Here is a 19,038-nt window from a genome sequence, read left to right on the forward strand (position 1 = left end):
CGCGCCGTACCTTTTAGCTTTTCCTTGGTGCGATTAGAGGGGCGCACGGGTACTGTAAACGTGTCATCTGCAGCATTACATAGCGTAGGCAATTGGCTAGAATGGTCTTACCTTGGGGTCGACCCTTGAGGCGGCTGTACCGAACTTAGGTACCATGGGCTCCTTAACAGAGAGATAGAGCTGAGTCTCAATCAGATGACATGGACAGGGAGAGTTTTAAATTAGCAAATAAAGCCAAGAAATTGGTCGATATCCTTTGAAATTCCAGCATTTTAGAAATATGCATCGGATTTTTGGTACATCGAAAGTAAAGCCGAAGCCGACTCTAAGCGATGCGGTAGCCTCGGTAGAAGCGCGTGTCGATTCCATTGACGCGAAGATTAAAGCACTTGAGGCTGAATTGATAAAATATAGGTGTGGAGACCCCGCTTTTTAACGCATCCACTCTTGTGGCTAAAGTTCTAGCTTCCCCAGGGATCAGATGAAGAAGATGCGCGATGGGCCTGGAAGGAATGCCGTGAGATCACGCGCTCTTCGTGTGCTTAGACAGAAACATCACTACGAGTCACAGCGCGACATGCTGGCACAGCAAGTGGCGAATTTGGAGCAGACGCTTTTCGCAGCTGAGAATCTAAAAAATGTCACGGCATCGTACGATGCGCTGCGGATAGCTAGCAATGAGATGAAGCAACAATGCCATGGAATGGACGTTGCCAAGATCGAAGTTGTCATTTTTCTTTGAATGAATTGGTCACAAAATTTTATTTAGAGTATATCCTCTCGTATTATAGGCCATCCAAGATGAACTCGAGGATTTGATGGAACAAGCGAATGAAGTCCAGGGCGCAATTGGAAGAAGCTATGGTGTACCCGAAGAAATCGATGAAAGCGATCTAGAGGCTGGTAAGTGACTGATTCCTTCTTCTGTTCCATTATCCCAGGCATCAATGTTGAGTCGTTTTTCATCTGCAGAATTGAGTGCACTTGGAGATGATTTCAGTTTTGAAGAGGATGAGGTGCCATCCTATCTTCGGCAAGCCGAGCTATTGGAGGCTCCAAGTGCCATAAAATCCGACCCTGGGCTGGAGGAGGTAATGACGATTCCTGATAATTGATTTTTGAACTGCCAAGTTATATTTAATTTTGATCACTCTTTTTCTCCCTATCTTCCAGGAATTAAAGTTGGACGAACCAGGCTATTCTAGTAGATATCAGCCGTTAAGAACACAATAGAATATGGACATTAATCAAAGTGTTACCAATTCCTAATACATATCTTACAATCTATGTATCATATTTCATCTTTTCAATATATTGAGGGGGGAGGCGGATTACTTTAGTACTTGCTCTTGGTGCTTCTTTTACTTCCCTATCTATACCCTTTTCTTTTATGGTCTATTAAATTTCTTCATTATTCCCTTTGGTGGCGCAGTTGCTTGTTTATCGACCAAGAGCATGTTGGAAAAGAAATCTGCTTGGTCTACGACGCGATTTTATTCTGATCTCGACTTTCTTGTAGATATTTACACACCTATACACTTATGAGTGCGCCACCTCACCCCATACCATCGGCTCCGCTTGGCGTTCCCGGCATTCCACCCCCAGTGGGAGCCCCCGGCTTCCCCGATGCCCCAGGGGCAGCCCCACCCCCGATGCCGAATCTTGCTCCGGGCTCGATGCCCGGCTATGTTCCTCCACCCCCCATCCCAAAACAGCCGCCGTGCACCACCCCAAATAACACCATCTATATCAATAACTTGAATGAAAAGATTAAACTTGAAAGTGAGTAATCTGATCTAACATTTTCTTAAGAGCGCGCGATGATCTAAACGCTTTTCCTGCTGATTCATCCCCATTAGCATTAAAAAAATCGCTCGAGACTATTTTCAATCAATATGGAACTATTCTCTCCATCTCGGCCAAGGCGTCGCTTCGCATGCGGGGCCAAGCATTTGTTGTGTTTGAAAATGTGGAATCAGCAGAAAAGGCGGTAAAGGAGGTGCAGCATTTCCCACTCTTCGGAAAACCAATGGTGCTTCAATTTGCACGCATGAAATCAGATGTGATTGCGGAGCGTGAGGGCAATCTGGAGGAGTCCAAGCGCAGGCGCATAGAGGAGAAGAGGGAGAGGGAGTTAGCAAGGATGAAGGAGGAGGCGGAGATGAAGGAGAAGCTGGGAGAGGGTGCCAAAGGTAATATTGGAATGTAGCTCTTTTCTGAACACATGGCTTAATCTTTCCTCCCCTTGCTGTATATAGCGGCTGCTCCCAAGCCGGTTGCGCGTATTCCCGACGAATATTTGCCGCCCAACAACATTCTCTTCCTGCAAAACCTACCCGAGGACACAACACAGGAAACCCTTGCTGGACTATTTCAACAGTAAGGCTTCTTTTATTGAGAATGGTGGTAAATGTATTTTGGCTAATGCAGCGTTCTTTTTCCTTCATCAGATATTATGGCTTCAAAGAAGTGCGTATGGTGCCTGGTCGCAAGGGGATTGCCTTTGTGGAATATGAAAATGAATATCTGTCAGGGCTAGCCAAGGAAGCTCTCTCTAACTACCTCATCACACCGGAGCATCCAATGAAGGTTACTTTCGCTAGAAAATAATGAAGCAGCCGACTCCCTATTTTTCTTCGATTTCATATTGTACCATAATGCTTATTCCTTCTTTGTAAGAGTGTTAATTTTTCTATTTTTTCTATCTCTCCTCCTTTATAAATTTTTCTCTTTTGGATTTGAACGCGAGCAGAAATATGAGGAAAAAAAAATTACAATAAAACTGATATCTACAAGGGGAAACAATGACACGTGCTCTCTCCAGACCCGGGCTAAGCCGTTCCACCGCTCCCCTCTAAACCGTAGTTTAGACGCTGCAAAGCTCCGGCGGCCGCATCGATCCGCGCCTTTTGCTCCTTGAAAAGAGCCTCCACTTCTCGCGTCTTCTCCTCCATATACGCTGTCAATTCTTTTTTGGAGCCACTTTCGGATTGGGATGAGGTTGAGGTCGACAGACCCGAAAGTCCGAGGGCACAGACTTGGGATTCAGCGGCGGTGAGAAGTCGGAGCAGATTCTGCGCATCAGCTATAGGAGTGGCAAAAGCAAAGCACGGATTAATCCTGGGACCAAGCACGGGGGGTATGGACTAACATGCCTCTCGCGTCAGGGTAAGGGTACGTGAACGTCAGAGCATTGTCGCTGAATGGCAAATGAAAAGTTAGCATCTTTTCTCCTTTCCAAGGAAGAGAGCCAAGGGATGCTTACACTTTGTTAAAGAATTCAGTTACTGCCGCCTCGATGTTCCCAATTTCGGCCAGAAAATCCTCTACCGTCCCACGAAGATCGGTTGCTGCCATGGGATTTAATTAGAATGAAAGGATGCCTTGTATTTCACGGAAGAGTTCCTGTTCGTGTGAGCAGTCACTCAATATTTTCCACCAAGATCCAAAAGAAATACTCCATGATAAATAGTATATTCAAGCTAATGTCCAAAGAATAGCAACAAAAATATGAATCAAACATGAATGTGACATGCAGAGTAAGGAGGAGAAAATATGAGGAAATAAACAGAACGAGGAAAGAGAGAATCAAACATCCTGACAAATCTTTTATGAGTGATAGTATGAGAGAACGGTGTTTATATTTTTTTTTTTTCCCTCTATAAATGCCATTAGTGGGGGTTTTTTTTAAAGAAAATAAAAATATACTAGAAAACTTGACATCTCGATGAAGACCAGGAAAGGACGCTCCAGGTGAAAGCGTGAAACATTTAGCTAGGCGTATCTTGAGCTCCTAATTAGGGGCTTTACTCCTTCGGATGCGGCCCACAAGAAGAGCTTTGGCTTCTTTTTCGACCTCTGCTTCTGCACGTCATTGGCCGCAAGGGTTACGGCGCTCATCTGACGGATAACCGAAGCAAGGATATTGTGTTCGGGATGATCTTTGGGTGTATATTTTAACAGATCTGATGCAGTAGGAAGCAAAATGAGTCCTGGTAGAGGATGCTAAAGGGAGGAGATAGGCGAGGGAAACTGGGGAAGACTTACTTCGCAACAATAAACAATATTGTGCAAGACGCTGTATAGGCATGATCCGTAAGTCATCCAACCGCAGACGGTACTTTGACGATCGCATAGACTCCCGTACAAACTCACGATACAGAATATTCCCGTTGGCCCTTTGTAAAGCTTTTTGGGCATTTGCAAAGTTGATGGCATACTTCACAAAAACGTCGAAGTCACTCACATGGTGGAGAAATACCCGGCCAATGCTACTGTTCTCCTTGAGAGCAGTGGCGAGGGCCGCAGTGAGCGTGGCAGAAACTTTTTCCAGTTCATCAACATGGGCGAAAATGAGAGCGACCTCCGCAGGATCGATGAGCGGCTTTTCAGTACGCGCGGCGGCTTCCAGCGGGGCTTTGAATTCGGTCAGAATGGTGCACAGGTGGCTGTGGAAAGATTCTTCCGTGGTGAGGATTTCCTTCGTGATGAACCATCGCATACGGAGATGGTGTTCGGAATCTTCTATGGCGGCCGGAGGAGCAAGACTAGCAAGTGAACGTTCGCCGTCGTATTTCTCCTGCGTCTCCTTTGCCTCGTAGTTGAGGACCAGTTTGGCGTCTAGAGTTTGGTGCAGGCTTTCCTTTTGAAGTGCTAAGTCCTCGAGATATACCTGGGGATTGCTGCTCGAGGGAGAGAAAGTGTGGCGACGCTCCACCCCATCCACGCGACGAAAGAGGGTTCGTAGACGAGAAACCTCGACATTGGACCAGGTGCGACGGATCGATTTCGAGGCTTCTTTGCGCTTACACACATGGTCCGCGACTCTCTCCTCCGCTTGCACCGAATTGTCTTGCCACACGCATATAGTCGATGAGTACGCCCTAGAGCTCTCGCTTTTCAGCGATTCCCACCGCTGCAAATAACACATGGATTTGGGGCGCTCGAGTCTTGTTTTCTGCTTCGCACATTGACATTCTGTCCTCGCTTTCTTCAGCTCTATTTGTTCCGCGCCCTCGAGGGAAAAGTCGGTCTCGGAATCATTCTCAGACACTATAGCCGACTCTAGAGGCCGCAGCGACGCATTGGGTGAGGTCGACTTTTCATTGTCGGGGCGCTTGTAGTAGATGGGGGGTAAGGGTGGAAGCTGGGAAGGGCTAAGCCGGGCAAGCCATGCTGTGAGTTTGCGCTTTTCATTGACGGCGGTTGAGGAGGGAGACGCGGAAGGGATGTGCTTGTCGAGAAGGTTATGAGCGGGTGGAGGGAGAGGTATTGTTCTGGTACAAGTCATAAAGCGATTAAATTAGCCGGAGGGGCGTAGGAATGAGAATGAGGCACACTCTCCCTCCGCAACACAATGAAAAAGCAAGTGGAATGAGGGTAACGCACTGGATACGCCAAACCCACAATTAAACCACCTCCTATAAGCAGAGCGAAGAAGGGGGAAAAAAAAGCGGAAGGAAAAAAAAAGCGACAGCTGCACGAGGAAATCCTTGCGTGCTCGAGGGAAGAACAGGGAAAATCCAGCGAGAGGCCTTTAGGAGATTGGAGGCAAATTATACTAAAGAAAAAATAGTCCGCAAAGCCTTGGACGGCTTCGAAAGCCTTCTCTGCTCATGAGGCTCCGGATGCTCCTCTAAAATCGCCCAGACGTTCTCCAAAATGGCTGAACCTTCCCCGTCGGCGCTCCGGCCGTATTACCCCGCCTGGCGCGCCGACCCAATCCAACCGCGTCATTTCGATACTAATCCAATCAGGGCTTCGAAAAGAGTTTAGCCCCAGTGAGCCACGTTAAAATTCCACGACCCAGGCCTGGGCCGCAGCTGCGAAATATGTCAATTGTTATTGCCGGAAATGAGAGTGCATGCGCCAACGTTCTCGTCTTTTAATGCTTCTCAATCCCCATCCCTCGCCGAGAGCATTATTGATAAGATATAGATAAAGAGTATGGGTAGTCCTCAGGAATCCACTCCGTATGCGGCCAAAGAGCTGGCGTACCAGATGGGGGCTTCTCTCTGGAATTTTAATTAATTAATTTCAATAGAATCAAACTGTAAACAGTGGTACTCGTGAGATATGTACAGGATATTAGAAAAAGAAGAGAAAAAAAAAATTCAAAGCCCTACTATACAGGAAAAGTAAAGATATGTACAAATCGGCAATAATGGGGGTCATCCCCTCCGCTTCCCTTCCCTCCCGTCCATCTTAGGCGTAGGCCCTTTCCTGAAAGGTGGCCACCAACGGCAAATGGTCGCTCGGGAATCGCTTGCTCAACAACTCATACCTTTCACCGCTTGCCATCTCCACGTCGTCCAAGAGCGAACATTGCAAAAGCCCGCGCCTGTCGAAGAAGATGTAGTCCAATACACCGCCGAACTGTGGGGTGCGATGGGTGGCCGGGAGGCTTGCGTGCTCATATGCATCTGCTAAGCAAAGGGAGTGGCGCAAATGTGGGGTGGAGGTGTATCGGCCAAAGTCATAATCCCCAAAATGCAAACGCCTCGAGTGAAGAAGGCGACCTGTTCCTAGGAACCGCACCACGCCGCTTCCAGGAAGGGAGTTGAAATCGCCTGTCACGATGGTAGAGGTGGCGTGCGAATCGGATCGCCAGATGCGGAGGTGCTGCATGAGGATCGCGGCGTGGAGCAGCTTGGTATCTGCATAGGCAGGGTCGGATGGGAGGTGGGTGTTTGCCACGCGAAGTCGATGCTTTGTGATACGGTTTTCAAGCAGGACGAGGAGGGCAATGTTATGGAAAAGATTGACGCGGATGGCCTTATCGCATAAAAGCGAAGCCCGGTTGGGGTCCTTGGGATCCAGCACTTCCCGGTTATACACGATCACACGGTGGCTTACCATTTTGAATCTTGGGAAAGAAAGGTCAGCACAACTCCAAACCTCCTCCCTCCCTGATAAGAGCCTACTCAACAAACAGGGTCTCACCTTGATTCTCGCCAAAAGATGGCGCATCCGTCCCGTATCTCCACGTGCATCTTCTTAGCATATATCCCCCGATATCCCAGCTTCGAGAGGCGGGGTTCGAAGAACGTGCTGTAGTCGGTCTCATCCACCTCCTGCAACAAGAATTCGAGCTCAGCTCAATCATATGCATCACGTCATCCCCCATAGAGCCATTACCTGAAGACATAATACATCTGCATCCCGAAAGGCAAGCTCGTCCAAAATTTGCTCTCTGCGGCTACACCACTTCATACTGGATGGGGTTGTTTCCACCGCAGGCTTGCTTTGTCGACCGTGGAGCGAAGGCGAAAGAAGGTTCCACGACAAAAGTGTGAAGCATCGATGATCCATGTGGATCCTCCGCAGCCAAACGCATCTTCTTCTGGGTACGCGAACCAAGGGGTCTAACAAGATATCGGGCACATACACGTTGAGAACGCCCTCTACTCCAACTGGCGCATGACGAACCTACTTACCGCGTCCTTGGATATCCTCGTTATCAAATAGCCAGCGTCTTGGCATAATGCTTAGTGGCACCGCTCCCGGCCTCATCATCTTGCTCTGTACTTCCTTGGGTATTATAAATTCCCCTTTCTTTTTCATACAAATGGTCCCATCTTTGAATGCACTTGAAGGGCTTCGCTCTGCATTCAAAGGTTGTGGCGCGGTAAAGCCCTCCTTGAATATTTTTTCCGTCTCTTCCTCCTCCAAAAGATACACGCCGCTGTCTTTGCGATTCATGATGGTGGGATTGCAATTCGCGGCAGTCTCTTGCGGTTTCGGCTCTAAACTCTTGCAACACATTGAAACTTCAACGTATTGGTCATGTAAGATTTGGGATGTTACCTCCAGTAGTCTTCACGAGTCCCTGCCAGCCATGCTTCCAAAATGTATGCGTCAACTTACAAGTGCCTTGTATATCAGATGAGCCCATCTGTCCAGCACACACAAGACTAGAATAGAATGCGAAAAAAAGGAAATGGAATTATTAATGTGCCAAAGTATAATTTAAACCTCGATTCCGAAAGCTAGGAGGAAGCCAAGAGCATAGTAAAGCTCATACAAGTCAAAAATAAAGCCACTGGCACATGGCCCCCCATGACTGCCGCCATTGCTAGCGGCGGGCGTAGGGAAGCAGGGCTAAAGACGCGTACCTGTTCAAAGTTGGGGTGGCAATCATATTCACGTGTCGAAGTAGCGAAGGGTAAGAGGGAGGGAAATGCCTAGCGCTGCCAGTGGTATCAATAAGCACGGTTGGGGAGGGTTCTTTAGAAAAGAACAAGATCAAGGATGTTTTGCAAACTGCTAAACTTTGTGAGGGGGGAAGAGCGGGAGAGGAGGATGTGAGAAAAGGTGAGAAATTATGAAGCCGTGACTGGCTTTCCCCGCACATGTGTACGATGATTCGCCCAAGCTTATTTTCCGCGAAGATTGCAATTTCTCGTTTTAGAAACTAACGGGTCATGATGGTTGTCGAAAGAATGTGCACGCCCCCCGAGTACTGAGTGCTCATGGCCGGGCGCGCATCTCTATCCTAAGGACCATTCGTCGCGCCTTGATAGATGCAAGGCTTCATCGCTGACGCGACTGCGGCACACCCGTGTTCATACTTCGCCTCAACCTTCTGAATATGGGCTCTTGATGGTCAAAATTCCTCTTTTGTTTTTGCTTTTCGATGAGCTTCTGCAGCTGAAAAGTCACGGGAGAGAGTTCTGTGAAGGAGTCCTTAGTGGCAGCAAGCAAATTAGGAAGATTAGCCGCAGAGCTCCCAAGGCTTATGCTGGCCGTTAGGTATGCATCCAAGACTCTTTCCCTTATTCTCCCACAATCGGAACCTCAAACCCATCATATCAAAAAACGCGGGCTTATACTTTGAGGTTTAGCAGGATGGAAAAAAAGACTTCAGAATCCCCAATTTTAAATAAAAAGGGTGGACAACACACCTGGTGAATTAAATAAAATATTATTGATGTATAGTGCGTGATATTTAGAAAGTTTCCCCAAGTTTTGTAGAACAAGAAATAAAAAAAACCAACATGCGGGAGGGGGGAAGGGAGAGAAAAAAGCCCTCTCGCCAAGAACAACCGAATCGAATGCAACTATCGTAACATATTTAGCCTGGAGGTAGAGGTCGAGGAGGAGGGGGGAGAGGAGAGTGGTTTGACTGCCACATTCTGCGCAATGGTCACGAGCTGGCGCCCCGGAGGGTCGACGCCTTCTAACGAGGAGAGCTTACTCACGAAGTATTCTGCGTCCACCGCGATGCGTTCTTTGCCCGCGGGTGTGTACACCTCAATCCGCGCAAATTCTTCCGAGAGCCGGCGCTCAAAGGATGCGAACACTTCGCTCATCACCACCCGCAGATGCTCGCTCCCCAGGTATTTCGAGAGGACCTTGTGGAGCGTGAGTGTCTCCTTCACCAGCACTTCCATGTAAGCACTGGGGGCATTGTCCTTTTGCTTCGGGTCCGGCTGGTCGAAGCCGGTTGCCTGAAGGGAGCGGCAATGCAGGGTCATGCGCTCATTCATGATGGAGACGAGTTTTGCGTGGATTTCCGACTGGTGGTTGCAGAAGTCTTTAGCAATCCGGTCAAACTCGAGTACGATTCCGGCCTGACCAGGTGGAAGATGGTGCCGAATGAATTCCTTGATAAAGGGTATAAGCGCGACGGTGGCGCCAAGGGACTGGGAGGCCAGTGCTAAAAAGTGCAGGCATACAAGTTAAGAAAGTCGGCTCAAGTCAAGTGAGCCACAAGCTCACTCGAGCCGGTGGTGAAAGCTTACCAAGATGTTTGGCGGTTATATTTTTTAGCCCCGCAGAGCGCATCGCCCCCGCCCCAAGAATCACTTGACACACTCTTGAATTGAACATCTAAAACCCAAGAAAAAAGGACAAGGGAAGGTGAGAAAATTTGCTTCCAAGAACATCGTGAAGGCCAATACATACGCTCAGCAACTCTACCAATCGCTGCACAATATCCTGCGAGAGAGGGGGGATCCTCACCAAGCATTGCAAGTAGTCCGCAAAGGCTTTAATCAACAGCAAGCTGCATCCAACCACATAGGAGTTTTGGCCGTTGACTACCAAGAAGCGGTTGCTACGGCTGGCCTGCCTCTTGCCCGGCTCTTTGCCCCCGACGTCGGCCTGACCTTCCTCGGCGTTGGCGGTTGGACTTTGGGTGCGTTGAAGCTCCGGTGCACTCTCCTCCACAAAATCGGTCGCCCCCGTTGCTGATGCGGCGATGATCTGGTCCACGATCTGCTGGAAATCGACCGGTACCTCGGCCTGCATCCATTGCTCGTTCTCTATCAGGAGGGACTCCTGCTTCATCTTCTCCATGTGGAAATGGTTGAGGAATGCTTTAGCCTGAAAACAAAGAATGGCATGTTAATTGTGTAGGGCGGAAAGGAAGCGGGGTCATAAGGGCTCAAAAGGATTACCTGTGAAAGAATGGCGCCCCGCAACCCAAAGCATGTGCGCTTGCAATAGTCTTCTCCACGCCCAATAAACGTCCAGGTCACCGCGAAGAGCCGGTAGAAGTCTGTGGGATTCAATTGGGCCGTCTGATTTGCTCGGATGCCAACCAGTTTGGCACATTGGAACTGTGAGAAATCGGCCGAGGCCAGCACAATATCGGAGGACTCAGCGGCCAGTTGTGAATACATGGGGGATGCAAAGGGTGAAGGTGCGTCAGATTTGGAATCGGTGTGTAATGAAGGTTCTGGAAATATATCGGCGGCCATGGCGGATGAGGCGGGAGATGGCTTGGTGGCCCTTTCAAGCAATGAGTTGAGACCGTTTTCTGGAATTTCTGCGAGGGTATCTTGGGGTTCAGTCGGGAGCCCGGCTTCAGGCGAGAGCAAGAGGCCCGAGGCCACTCCACGCTTATCTGCCTCAACTAGTACGGCAAAGATGATCTCGTGGTGGATTCGCGTTCGCCGCACGACTTCTAGCACCACCGCGTAAATGGATAGCAACATGTTGAAAAAGGCGTCGAAGGACATGGACTTGATCTGTTTTCCAAACTGAGAGCTGTAGAGGTGGAACGCGTTTTAGCCCCCTTTCATTCAAAAATCTCCCAATCTAAATTCACAATCTTACATTTGCTCATTGGACTGAGATCCGGGCTCCTCCTTCTCCTGATCCTCATCAAGCCCTGCCCCAAAGGAGGGTGGGTATTGCTAGAAAGAGTAGCACAATAGAAGTCAATAAAACTAAGACGCAACCAACAATAGTGCCATCCACTCGGTAAATCGATCTGCACTTACTTTACGTATTAGGTGCCGGATTTCCTTGGCCAGGAGTTGTCGATAGGCAACAAACGCAGTGCTCAGTCGATTTAACCTCAAGAGTCCAACGATGGTCGGGGAGAGCAGCTCCTTGAGAGCCTGCTCACGGTCAGGAACGTTCTCAAAGTCCGCATTTGTGTCGGATATGGGCTGGCTGCTCACGAGCTGCTGGACCCCTGAGGCGGGGTCGAACATGGCGAGATGGCGTTGGAGATCGGATAGCAAAATGCTCTGTAGGTCGTCCTCCATCATTGTCCCAATGCGCTGCCGCATTTCTTCCAGCTCCTGGTCAAAGGACGCCAGCGCCGTGACACGTTGCAGCCCGCCCGCCACATCCGCGAGTATCCCCTCCTCAGGATCGGAGCTACCCTCGCCAATCTCTTCTAGTAGTGCGCCTCCAACTCCATTCCGTTCACCCCCCTCTTGATGCGTGGGAATTCCATAATACAGACGTGCCGCCTCGTCTATCAAGTCTATTGCACCAAAATAATCGCCCTGTTGCAGCAGGCTGTTTACCGTGGGTAATGTCAACTGCAACTCCGCCACCGTCTGCATCAGTCGACGTAGCGCGGCAACGTTGGCTCTCCGAACTTTGCTTCGCACCACCTCCAGCCCCTGCTTGGCTTGCTCTTCTGATATTCGCGCCATCTCCCGGCGGAGTGTATGTATCTGCCCGATACATTCGGACGTCTCGTGGTGTAGCGCTTGCAAATTCGAGAGGGCCGTGAAGAAGGATGCGGAGCGATGTGAAATCTCCTGTATAAGATGCACCTCTACGATGTCGAGGTAGTGCGAGAGCTTTTCCTGAAGCATGCCGCTTACGGCGGCCGGCGGGTCCTCGCTGGTGCCGCGTACAATATCGGCGCGCTCGCATACCGCCTCAAATGTGGAGGGATTCTCGAGGTTAAAGTCGGGGTCGTAAAACAAGGATGGCACGGTTTCAAGCAGAGAGGAGTCACCGCTGGAGCGCCTGCGCGGTAGCCCATTCTCTGACGGAGGAAGTAGTAGTGGGGAAGGAGAGTCGGATGATCCCTGGCTGCTCTCAACGGAATCTAAATAAGAGGAAAATTAAAAATGACTCATGCGCCTCAATTCCGCTTCCTGACACCCATCCCCCAGCAAGCATGTATTACAATTTCATACCTTCTGTCGTCGGAGCGTTTTTTCTGCTTAACTTCTTATTTAGATGATACCGCTGGAAGATGGGCCCAACGCTCTTCATGTAATCTTCAAATTCTGACATTTTCACTTTGCGAATGTGCGTTCGCGGCACCGGCTGGATATCTCCTTTCTTTGGCACAGCAGTGGTCTTGCGCGCGTTTGGATCGTTTAGCACGCCACTAATGGCATTCATCCCGATGTCGCGAGATGTCCAGGGCAAAGCCGTCTCTGACATGTTCGCGAAATTGGAGAACATGAGCTGGCGGCGCGCATTCCCCCCCGCAATGCGATTGATGTTGGCAGAGCTGGAGCGAAAAGGCGGCGACGCCGACGAGAGCACGCCCGATCGCGGAAGAGAAGCGGTTGTGTCAACCGAATTAAGCGAGCGATCGGAGGACATGGAGGTGCGTTTTTGCAAAGGCTGGGGAGAAACAGGCTCACCCCGCGAATCCCGAGTCAGTTTCGATGGTGATTTATTGCCGCTAGGGCTACTCATCAAAGTGTGTCAATGTGGTAATTTTCCCCTCTTCTGGAGTATAAAAAAAAAGGAAGAAGAGTGACTTGCGAAAATGTCGAGGAGGGGCTTAGCTCAATCCCATGGTTAGAGCCGATTTCAAACACAAGGGAAATGGAAAATCTTTATTCTAGGTGGTTCGATATACACTGGTCAACAACTGTCGGAAGCCACTAAACTGCCCTTCATTTGCACTCTTGGGAAGCAGGAATTGAAGGGTCCGCATTCGATTTTCGTCGCCTGTATGGCGGCTGCTGCGAGTGTTTTCCATTAAAAATCCACGCACGCACTTGAGAAGGGATTCGGCGCGTCGGTGTAGGGCCTGCTCAGAGGCCGAAGGGTCGGCAAACGGATCCACATGCTCGGGTATAAGAAGAAGGGGAAGGGACAGCACACCAATATCATAGCGCGCCACAGTTCGTAAAATGTTGCGTATCCCGGTGAGAACGGGAGAGCGGGAGGTAATTTCCGATTTTGAGAGTGCTGTATAGAGAGGGATGAAGGTTAAGCGTATTAGTATGAGAGTTCAGACTCTAGACCCCCCCCTGTTTTATGCATGATGTATCTCTCTTTCATCGAGGAAGGAGAATTCAGAACACTTACATTCAAATTCGACCACTAGGTGAAATACAACATGGTTGAGAGGGAGGTTGGAATGACGAGTGACAAAGAAATCGCCTATCAATCCGCAGCAGAGATGAGGCGAAATCATGGATAGAAGAAGGTCGTTAATTTTTGTTTCCAATGGCTTAAATAGAGCAGTGGAGTGATTACCCTCTTTAATCGATGATGTCTTCCCGTCAATTGGAAAATCCGATTCAATGGCCTCGAGCTGTTTATCGATGTTATCGAAGTGAAACTCTGTAGAGGCCTTGCACTTTTCGAAAAAGGCTAACAAAAGAGGGATTTTAAGTTTCAGGGAAAGCCCGTCTTGCTGGCGTGGTCGTCACGTACCTCGGTTGGTCGATTTGCCTGACTTATACTTTGGCCAGTCCCTTGGTGTGAGCAAGACTAGGGTCGCGGATAAATTATTTCCATAGAGGGATGCCGCGGTCTGCGCGCGATGGGCCATCTCTTTAGTTGGATCGGTGCTCTTGGCAAAGAGCGTATCCAAGTCCGAGACCAGCAGCCTTAAGTTGTGCATCGATTTGACCTGGTTCCCAAGGGACACGGTAAAGGACTCCACGAACTGGGGCTCATTGTCAGTGTAACGTCCGAGCATCGGCCCACCTGCCTCGTCGTCCATGCCAAGGTTCTCCATGGCTCGCCCGAACAGCACGCTAAGTTTGCGCACCGAACTCCCCCCTTGGCTGGACAGAATTGCTTGCTTCTGTTGTTGGAGAAATGATATGGGTGACCAGGTTCGGTTTTTGCCCGAGGAGATGGAAGCGCGGTTGCTAGATCGCGAAGAGGATCGCGGGCGTCCGCTTCCCACGGACGAGACGCTTCCTGACCGCGATTTGGGGGGCACAGGTGGGGGTGGGGGCGTTGGGGGAGGAGGAGGGGGAGGGGTGGATGCAGCTGCTACGGCTTCATTCACTTTTTGTGGCTGTTCCAAAAGAAGCATAACCGCTTGCTCCTAATTGGGCAAGAATGGGAAATACGAAGGTAAGGTCGCAGGCTCTATTTTGCATATTCTACACGATCTTGATATACCATGTTACGTTGCGCCATCTTAAGCGCGCACTCTGCGTGAGCCGGCCCGAAACCCATTTCTTGCAGTTCCTTGATCATTTTCGCCAGCGCTGGATCTTTGGGCTCCTCCATCTAATCGTAGAAACGAGAGATCAGTACCATGCTTGGTGGGTCTAGAGCCTAGCAATCAACGCCACTCCACCTTTTGAACACTATTGTTGATTGACGGAGCCATTGAGGTGGGCGAAGAAGCAAGGGCCTCCCCACCCTCTTCCTCCCTGGCCTCTGCACCCGACATTGAACCGGACGAGATGGATCCTCTGGAGGGTAGCTTACTCATTGCCGAAGAAATAATCTCCTTTCCGATCTGCTCGAGATTCTCTTGCGAATTCGCATTCACATGCGTCTGCCGGTTGAGATAGGCCTCGTGCGCTTCATACAATTTCAGAACGAACTCGCGATATTCGGCCCGCTGCGATGCCTGGAGCTGCTCGATTTCACTAGCCCAGGTTGCTTGGGCCACCTCCATCTCCTTCGGTAATACAATTGTGTAAAAAGAAAATTCAATAGGATGGGGCTATCCATTGCCATACCTCGACATGCCGGGCAAAATACTGGGTCAACCCCCCTTCCTTCCCGCTATCCACCGCCATTTCCATCTCTCTTCCATGTCTATTAGAAGCAAATCTCTCTGGTCAATAATACATTTCGAGTCCATGTTACGAACACAAAAATGAAGGCAATAGAGGCCAAAAGAGAGAACAAATAGGGAATAGGAATAAAAATCAAGAGTAAAGGAGGAGTATTCTCTGACCTTGCTTGGATGCTAGCTAAATCCCTACTTTCTGTTTCTAGCAGTTCGGCCATAGCCATATTGTAATTGTGTTCTAACTGGAGAAGTGAGTCAAATATGGAGGGTATTGGCGAATGCACAAGAGTGTGGTATGCGCGTGGAAATATGTCCTTTCGTGAGAAAGACAATAATGAGTCCCCACATTTCAAGCAGATAACAAGAAAGCCTATGTATCACCTCTTCTTTTCCGTTGTAGTATTGCCGAGTGTGGTTCTTATATCGCATTAAGAGCGTGTCCTTCGCTGATTTTATCTCTTCCTCCTCCATAGCTAAAGATTATCGGAAAGGAAAAAAAAATCAGGTCTTCAATAGCCCTCCAACAAAATAGTAAAGAGCAACAAAAATTACGCTTGAATCTTCTTGCTTCCTCCTTTTCCTTTTCATGAATTAGGGAATAGACGGTAGAGAGTACAGAGATTTCGGTGAATGGCACCTGATGCTCTGTAACAAATAATCGTACGGCATCTCGTATACGCTGGCCACGTTTAAGATTTAGGGTGAGCGGCTGTAGAAAGTAGGGGCTTTGGAGCTCGATGGCAATGTCGTATAATAATGTGTCCATGATGAATAGGAGCCCGCCTCGACATAAAATAGGCCTGAATGAAAAAAACGCGTCACTTTTTCTTTTCTTGGATTTTTCGAGTAGAAACTCAAAAATTGGAGAGTGGGAACCAAGAGGACTCCTTCCACTGCGCTTCCGTCCTGAATATATTCCAGTTTCCGTATCGAGAAGCTGTGAATCTATCTTTATATTTCTAAAGAATGGCCATGGAGTATGAGCAAATACAGGCAACTTGAAACATTGGGAAGAATATTACATCTTCATGGATAATAAGAATGCATATCAAAATTTTCTCACAGAAGAAAAAACAAACACAACGGAGACAAAGAATCGAGAGAGAGGAGGGGGGAGAGGGAAAAGAAAATATAAAGATAGCACCAAGTACATCCACGCGCACAAGACGACCAGCATGGGCACCTGTTTATACGGCTTGGACAATCTCGTCTGCCTTTTCCAGCGCCGATATCATCCGTTTACATTCCTGACGTCTCTGTATTGTAAACTCAGACTCCTGGAGCATTTCTTCTAGCAAATCTGTTTTGTAGAGTTCTTGCAGAAGCTCTCTCTGCAAACCTTCCTTTGCAAACTGCACCAGATTGAGCATCACCGCCTTGGGGACCATATCGGTCATGGTACGTTTGACAATGTTGAAATAGGATTGGATCAAGAGTTTAATCACCTCTGTCTCAACAGCCTCACGTTCTGACAGAGCACCCGAAGCTTTAAGGACGGGCGGGGGCTAATGTTGTGAATGAACGAAAAAAAAAAGACGATTAGATGGAGGCTCCACTGAGCAACTCAAGTGGCAAATTTACAGGCTCCAGGACTCCGCTCTTTTTCTTCTTGTTAGAGAAGAAGCTGCCGAAGAAGGAAGAAGCATTCGGGTCTTCTGTAAGCAATCCGGATGGAAGGTTAGAGCCGGTGCTATTGCGAGCCTTGGGGTCTGCGCCAGCAAGCTGAGGCTTTGATGCGTTCATTCGCTCTGTCACAATTGCCATAGCCTACAGGTAAGAATGGATGGTTAGCCACGGAGCCCGCACTACAGCATGTGAATGGATGCGCTTACCTTGTGCCCATTCAAGAAATCCGGGTGGCCTGTATTCACATAGCATGCCTCCATCGCCACCAAGTCCTGCACCAGCTTCACGGTGGGCGACATGGCGCTTCGGAAGTAGTTGATCACCGTCTGATAGAATTTCTCCTTCAGTGCGGGGAACCGCTTGAAGCTCTGCTTGGTCAAAAGCTGGCCAAGGATGCGCACAAGCTCATCATATACCAGGGAGACGCATTTTACGCACGGGTCCTCAAGGCGCTTGATCTGCTGTTTAATGATGACTTCGAAGGCGGTGGTCGCCACAAAGAGGGCGGGCGAGGATCCCTAGTAGGAGACGCAGGTCAGCGACGGGCAGTCGGGAGGCGGACCAGCTAGAAACTTACCGAGCTGTTATATAGAATGGTTCGAATGTCGGCGTCTTTGATCTGGTCGAATGGATCGATGGATTTGGCTGCCACCGCAAATACCTCGTGAAACACGTAAGCAATGCGGGCCCCTCCCGACAATTCGACGGAGGAAAGCTCGTTCGAGTTCCCGTCAATGATGGTGCGGAATTCATTGCAGAACTCGGTGATGATGTTGAGGGTGAGGTTGGCTTGCAGGGCCGCGTCGCCTACCGGATCGCCAAGCTGCGCCAGCTCTACTTGGTATTTCGTGAGGGCCGCTTGAATTTTAGCCTTGATCTCAGGCAGCGTGTTGCGAATGTGGTGCATCAAGATCATGTTCAGTTTCCGTGCGAGGAACGGCGTGCCGCAGTATTGTGCCTTTGTCTTGTAAGAGGGGTGATTTTCAAAGAAGAGCCGCTCCGACTCAAGCGCATTCCGGATGGATCGCTTGGTTTCAATGTCACGCTGTCCACGATTGATCACCGGCACATATCCTAAATGACAAGCAAGGAAAGCGGTCAGCACGGGGGGCTTCTCGACTCGGCACTGAAGGGCCAAGGGGAAGAGCTGCGCATACCAAGCCGTAAAGGAATGATTTTATTCGCCAAAATGTCGACCACATCTGTCCCTTGATCCATCAGATCCACCTTGGTTAGCACACCGATGGTTCTGGATCCCTCAGGGTCCACTTCACGTGCTATCTTCAACCCATCAGAATTGGCCAAATCCGTGTTCGCAGCCGTCACTGCTAATATAATGGCATTCGGTTTGCTAATGTATTTGAGGACCATCTCACGGATCTGGCGCTCTATGTCCTTTGGCTGGTCACCCACCGGGACCTGAAATAAGCATTTAGCCGCATATCATTAACCTCGGTTCAAGTCGTCCATGGGAAATGCCGGGAAACTTACCTTGGTTAAACCAGGAAGATCAACTAAGGTCAGGGTAAGCACATTTGGCGAATAGACTCTCAAATTAATGGGGTTGGGCGAGATACCTTTCGGTGAAAGAAAATGACAGCGTTGAGCCATGGCGTCATTCCAAAAACAAACCACAAAAATTACCAGCATTTTTTCCGGTCTTTGCTTCTGTATCTTTTATGATTTCTGCTCGAATTTCGTCAAAATTATAGAATCGCTTGTTGGGAATGTGGAGGAATTCGCCCCACTCCTCAGGTTCATCATCTTGCTGATCTCCTTCTGCTTTCTTGTCGCCGTTGGGTACACTCTGATCTTCCTGTTTAGTGACGCCATTAACTTTGGCAGTAGTAGGTCTATTAATAAGTTGTAGGATCTAATACATCGAAATACGGAGGCAATTAGTCCACTAGTCACAGTAATTCCATGAATTCGATGGGGGAGAGGTGGCACTCAATGACAGGAAGAAGCCAGCGAACAAAGAGAAATAGGTACCAGTGGTCTCCGCGTCACAATTCCTGTTCCGCGAGGAAGAAAATCTCTCCCTACGATGTTCTCTAGTACAGAACTCTTTCCGCTAGATTGGGCGCCAACCACCACAATCTGCGGTAAATCTATGGGGTTGTAGACCCCGACCATGGCAAACGCATCTTGCAATTTGTTGACTGTTTTGATGAGGGAAGAGCTGAGATCGCTCATTTTGCTTG

The 19,038-nt window shown here is 49.1% G+C and overlaps 9 protein-coding genes across 9 annotated transcripts; 2 read left to right on the forward strand and 7 right to left on the reverse strand.

Annotated features, from left to right (window-relative positions):
* Nucleotides 1-280: 280 nt before the first annotated feature.
* Nucleotides 281-1,233, forward strand: VTP21DRAFT_1962 (uncharacterized protein; the record flags this gene model as incomplete). Its single annotated transcript, XM_069392105.1, has 5 exons — nucleotides 281-414; nucleotides 475-724; nucleotides 792-903; nucleotides 973-1,091; nucleotides 1,174-1,233. 5 exons carry the CDS (start codon nucleotides 281-283, stop codon nucleotides 1,231-1,233), a joined length of 675 nt encoding a protein of 224 aa, XP_069250540.1.
* A 308-nt stretch (nucleotides 1,234-1,541) lies between these two features.
* On the forward strand, nucleotides 1,542-2,610 carry VTP21DRAFT_1963 (uncharacterized protein; the record flags this gene model as incomplete). The annotated part of the gene is made up of 4 exons (XM_069392106.1): nucleotides 1,542-1,782; nucleotides 1,860-2,192; nucleotides 2,259-2,379; nucleotides 2,451-2,610. The coding sequence occupies 4 exons, from the start codon at nucleotides 1,542-1,544 to the stop codon at nucleotides 2,608-2,610; spliced, it is 855 nt and encodes a 284-aa protein (XP_069250541.1).
* Nucleotides 2,611-2,831: 221 nt separating this feature from the next.
* Nucleotides 2,832-3,357, reverse strand: VTP21DRAFT_1964 (uncharacterized protein; the record flags this gene model as incomplete). The annotated part of the gene is made up of 3 exons (XM_069392107.1): nucleotides 2,832-3,085; nucleotides 3,156-3,199; nucleotides 3,266-3,357. 3 exons carry the CDS (start codon nucleotides 3,355-3,357, stop codon nucleotides 2,832-2,834), a joined length of 390 nt encoding a protein of 129 aa, XP_069250542.1.
* Nucleotides 3,358-3,774: 417 nt separating this feature from the next.
* On the reverse strand, nucleotides 3,775-5,290 carry VTP21DRAFT_1965 (uncharacterized protein; the record flags this gene model as incomplete). Its single annotated transcript, XM_069392108.1, has 2 exons — nucleotides 3,775-3,965; nucleotides 4,048-5,290. 2 exons carry the CDS (start codon nucleotides 5,288-5,290, stop codon nucleotides 3,775-3,777), a joined length of 1,434 nt encoding a protein of 477 aa, XP_069250543.1.
* Nucleotides 5,291-6,204: 914 nt separating this feature from the next.
* Nucleotides 6,205-6,858, reverse strand: VTP21DRAFT_1966 (uncharacterized protein; the record flags this gene model as incomplete). Its single annotated transcript, XM_069392109.1, has 1 exon — nucleotides 6,205-6,858. The coding sequence occupies one exon, from the start codon at nucleotides 6,856-6,858 to the stop codon at nucleotides 6,205-6,207; it is 654 nt and encodes a 217-aa protein (XP_069250544.1).
* Nucleotides 6,859-6,938: 80 nt separating this feature from the next.
* On the reverse strand, nucleotides 6,939-8,140 carry VTP21DRAFT_1967 (uncharacterized protein; the record flags this gene model as incomplete). The annotated part of the gene is made up of 5 exons (XM_069392110.1): nucleotides 6,939-7,073; nucleotides 7,138-7,364; nucleotides 7,437-7,745; nucleotides 7,807-7,913; nucleotides 8,115-8,140. The coding sequence occupies 5 exons, from the start codon at nucleotides 8,138-8,140 to the stop codon at nucleotides 6,939-6,941; spliced, it is 804 nt and encodes a 267-aa protein (XP_069250545.1).
* Nucleotides 8,141-9,059: 919 nt separating this feature from the next.
* VTP21DRAFT_1968 (uncharacterized protein) lies at nucleotides 9,060-12,906 on the reverse strand (the record flags this gene model as incomplete). Its single annotated transcript, XM_069392111.1, has 7 exons — nucleotides 9,060-9,658; nucleotides 9,744-9,831; nucleotides 9,907-10,326; nucleotides 10,401-10,992; nucleotides 11,062-11,141; nucleotides 11,229-12,301; nucleotides 12,393-12,906. 7 exons carry the CDS (start codon nucleotides 12,904-12,906, stop codon nucleotides 9,060-9,062), a joined length of 3,366 nt encoding a protein of 1,121 aa, XP_069250546.1.
* Nucleotides 12,907-13,054: 148 nt separating this feature from the next.
* VTP21DRAFT_1969 (uncharacterized protein) lies at nucleotides 13,055-15,974 on the reverse strand (the record flags this gene model as incomplete). Its single annotated transcript, XM_069392112.1, has 10 exons — nucleotides 13,055-13,407; nucleotides 13,528-13,602; nucleotides 13,699-13,815; nucleotides 13,879-14,503; nucleotides 14,581-14,691; nucleotides 14,762-15,091; nucleotides 15,153-15,231; nucleotides 15,374-15,522; nucleotides 15,590-15,681; nucleotides 15,761-15,974. 10 exons carry the CDS (start codon nucleotides 15,972-15,974, stop codon nucleotides 13,055-13,057), a joined length of 2,145 nt encoding a protein of 714 aa, XP_069250547.1.
* Nucleotides 15,975-16,395: 421 nt separating this feature from the next.
* On the reverse strand, nucleotides 16,396-19,030 carry VTP21DRAFT_1970 (uncharacterized protein; the record flags this gene model as incomplete). Its single annotated transcript, XM_069392114.1, has 8 exons — nucleotides 16,396-16,713; nucleotides 16,790-16,975; nucleotides 17,041-17,352; nucleotides 17,412-17,908; nucleotides 17,992-18,253; nucleotides 18,326-18,411; nucleotides 18,479-18,707; nucleotides 18,827-19,030. The coding sequence occupies 8 exons, from the start codon at nucleotides 19,028-19,030 to the stop codon at nucleotides 16,396-16,398; spliced, it is 2,094 nt and encodes a 697-aa protein (XP_069250548.1).
* Between the last annotated feature and the right edge of the window lie 8 nt (nucleotides 19,031-19,038).

This window comes from Calcarisporiella thermophila, assembly GCF_041956535.1.
Source record: "Calcarisporiella thermophila strain CBS 279.70 unplaced genomic scaffold VTP21scaffold_13, whole genome shotgun sequence".
Taxonomy (NCBI): Eukaryota; Fungi; Calcarisporiellomycota; class Calcarisporiellomycetes; order Calcarisporiellales; family Calcarisporiellaceae; genus Calcarisporiella; species Calcarisporiella thermophila.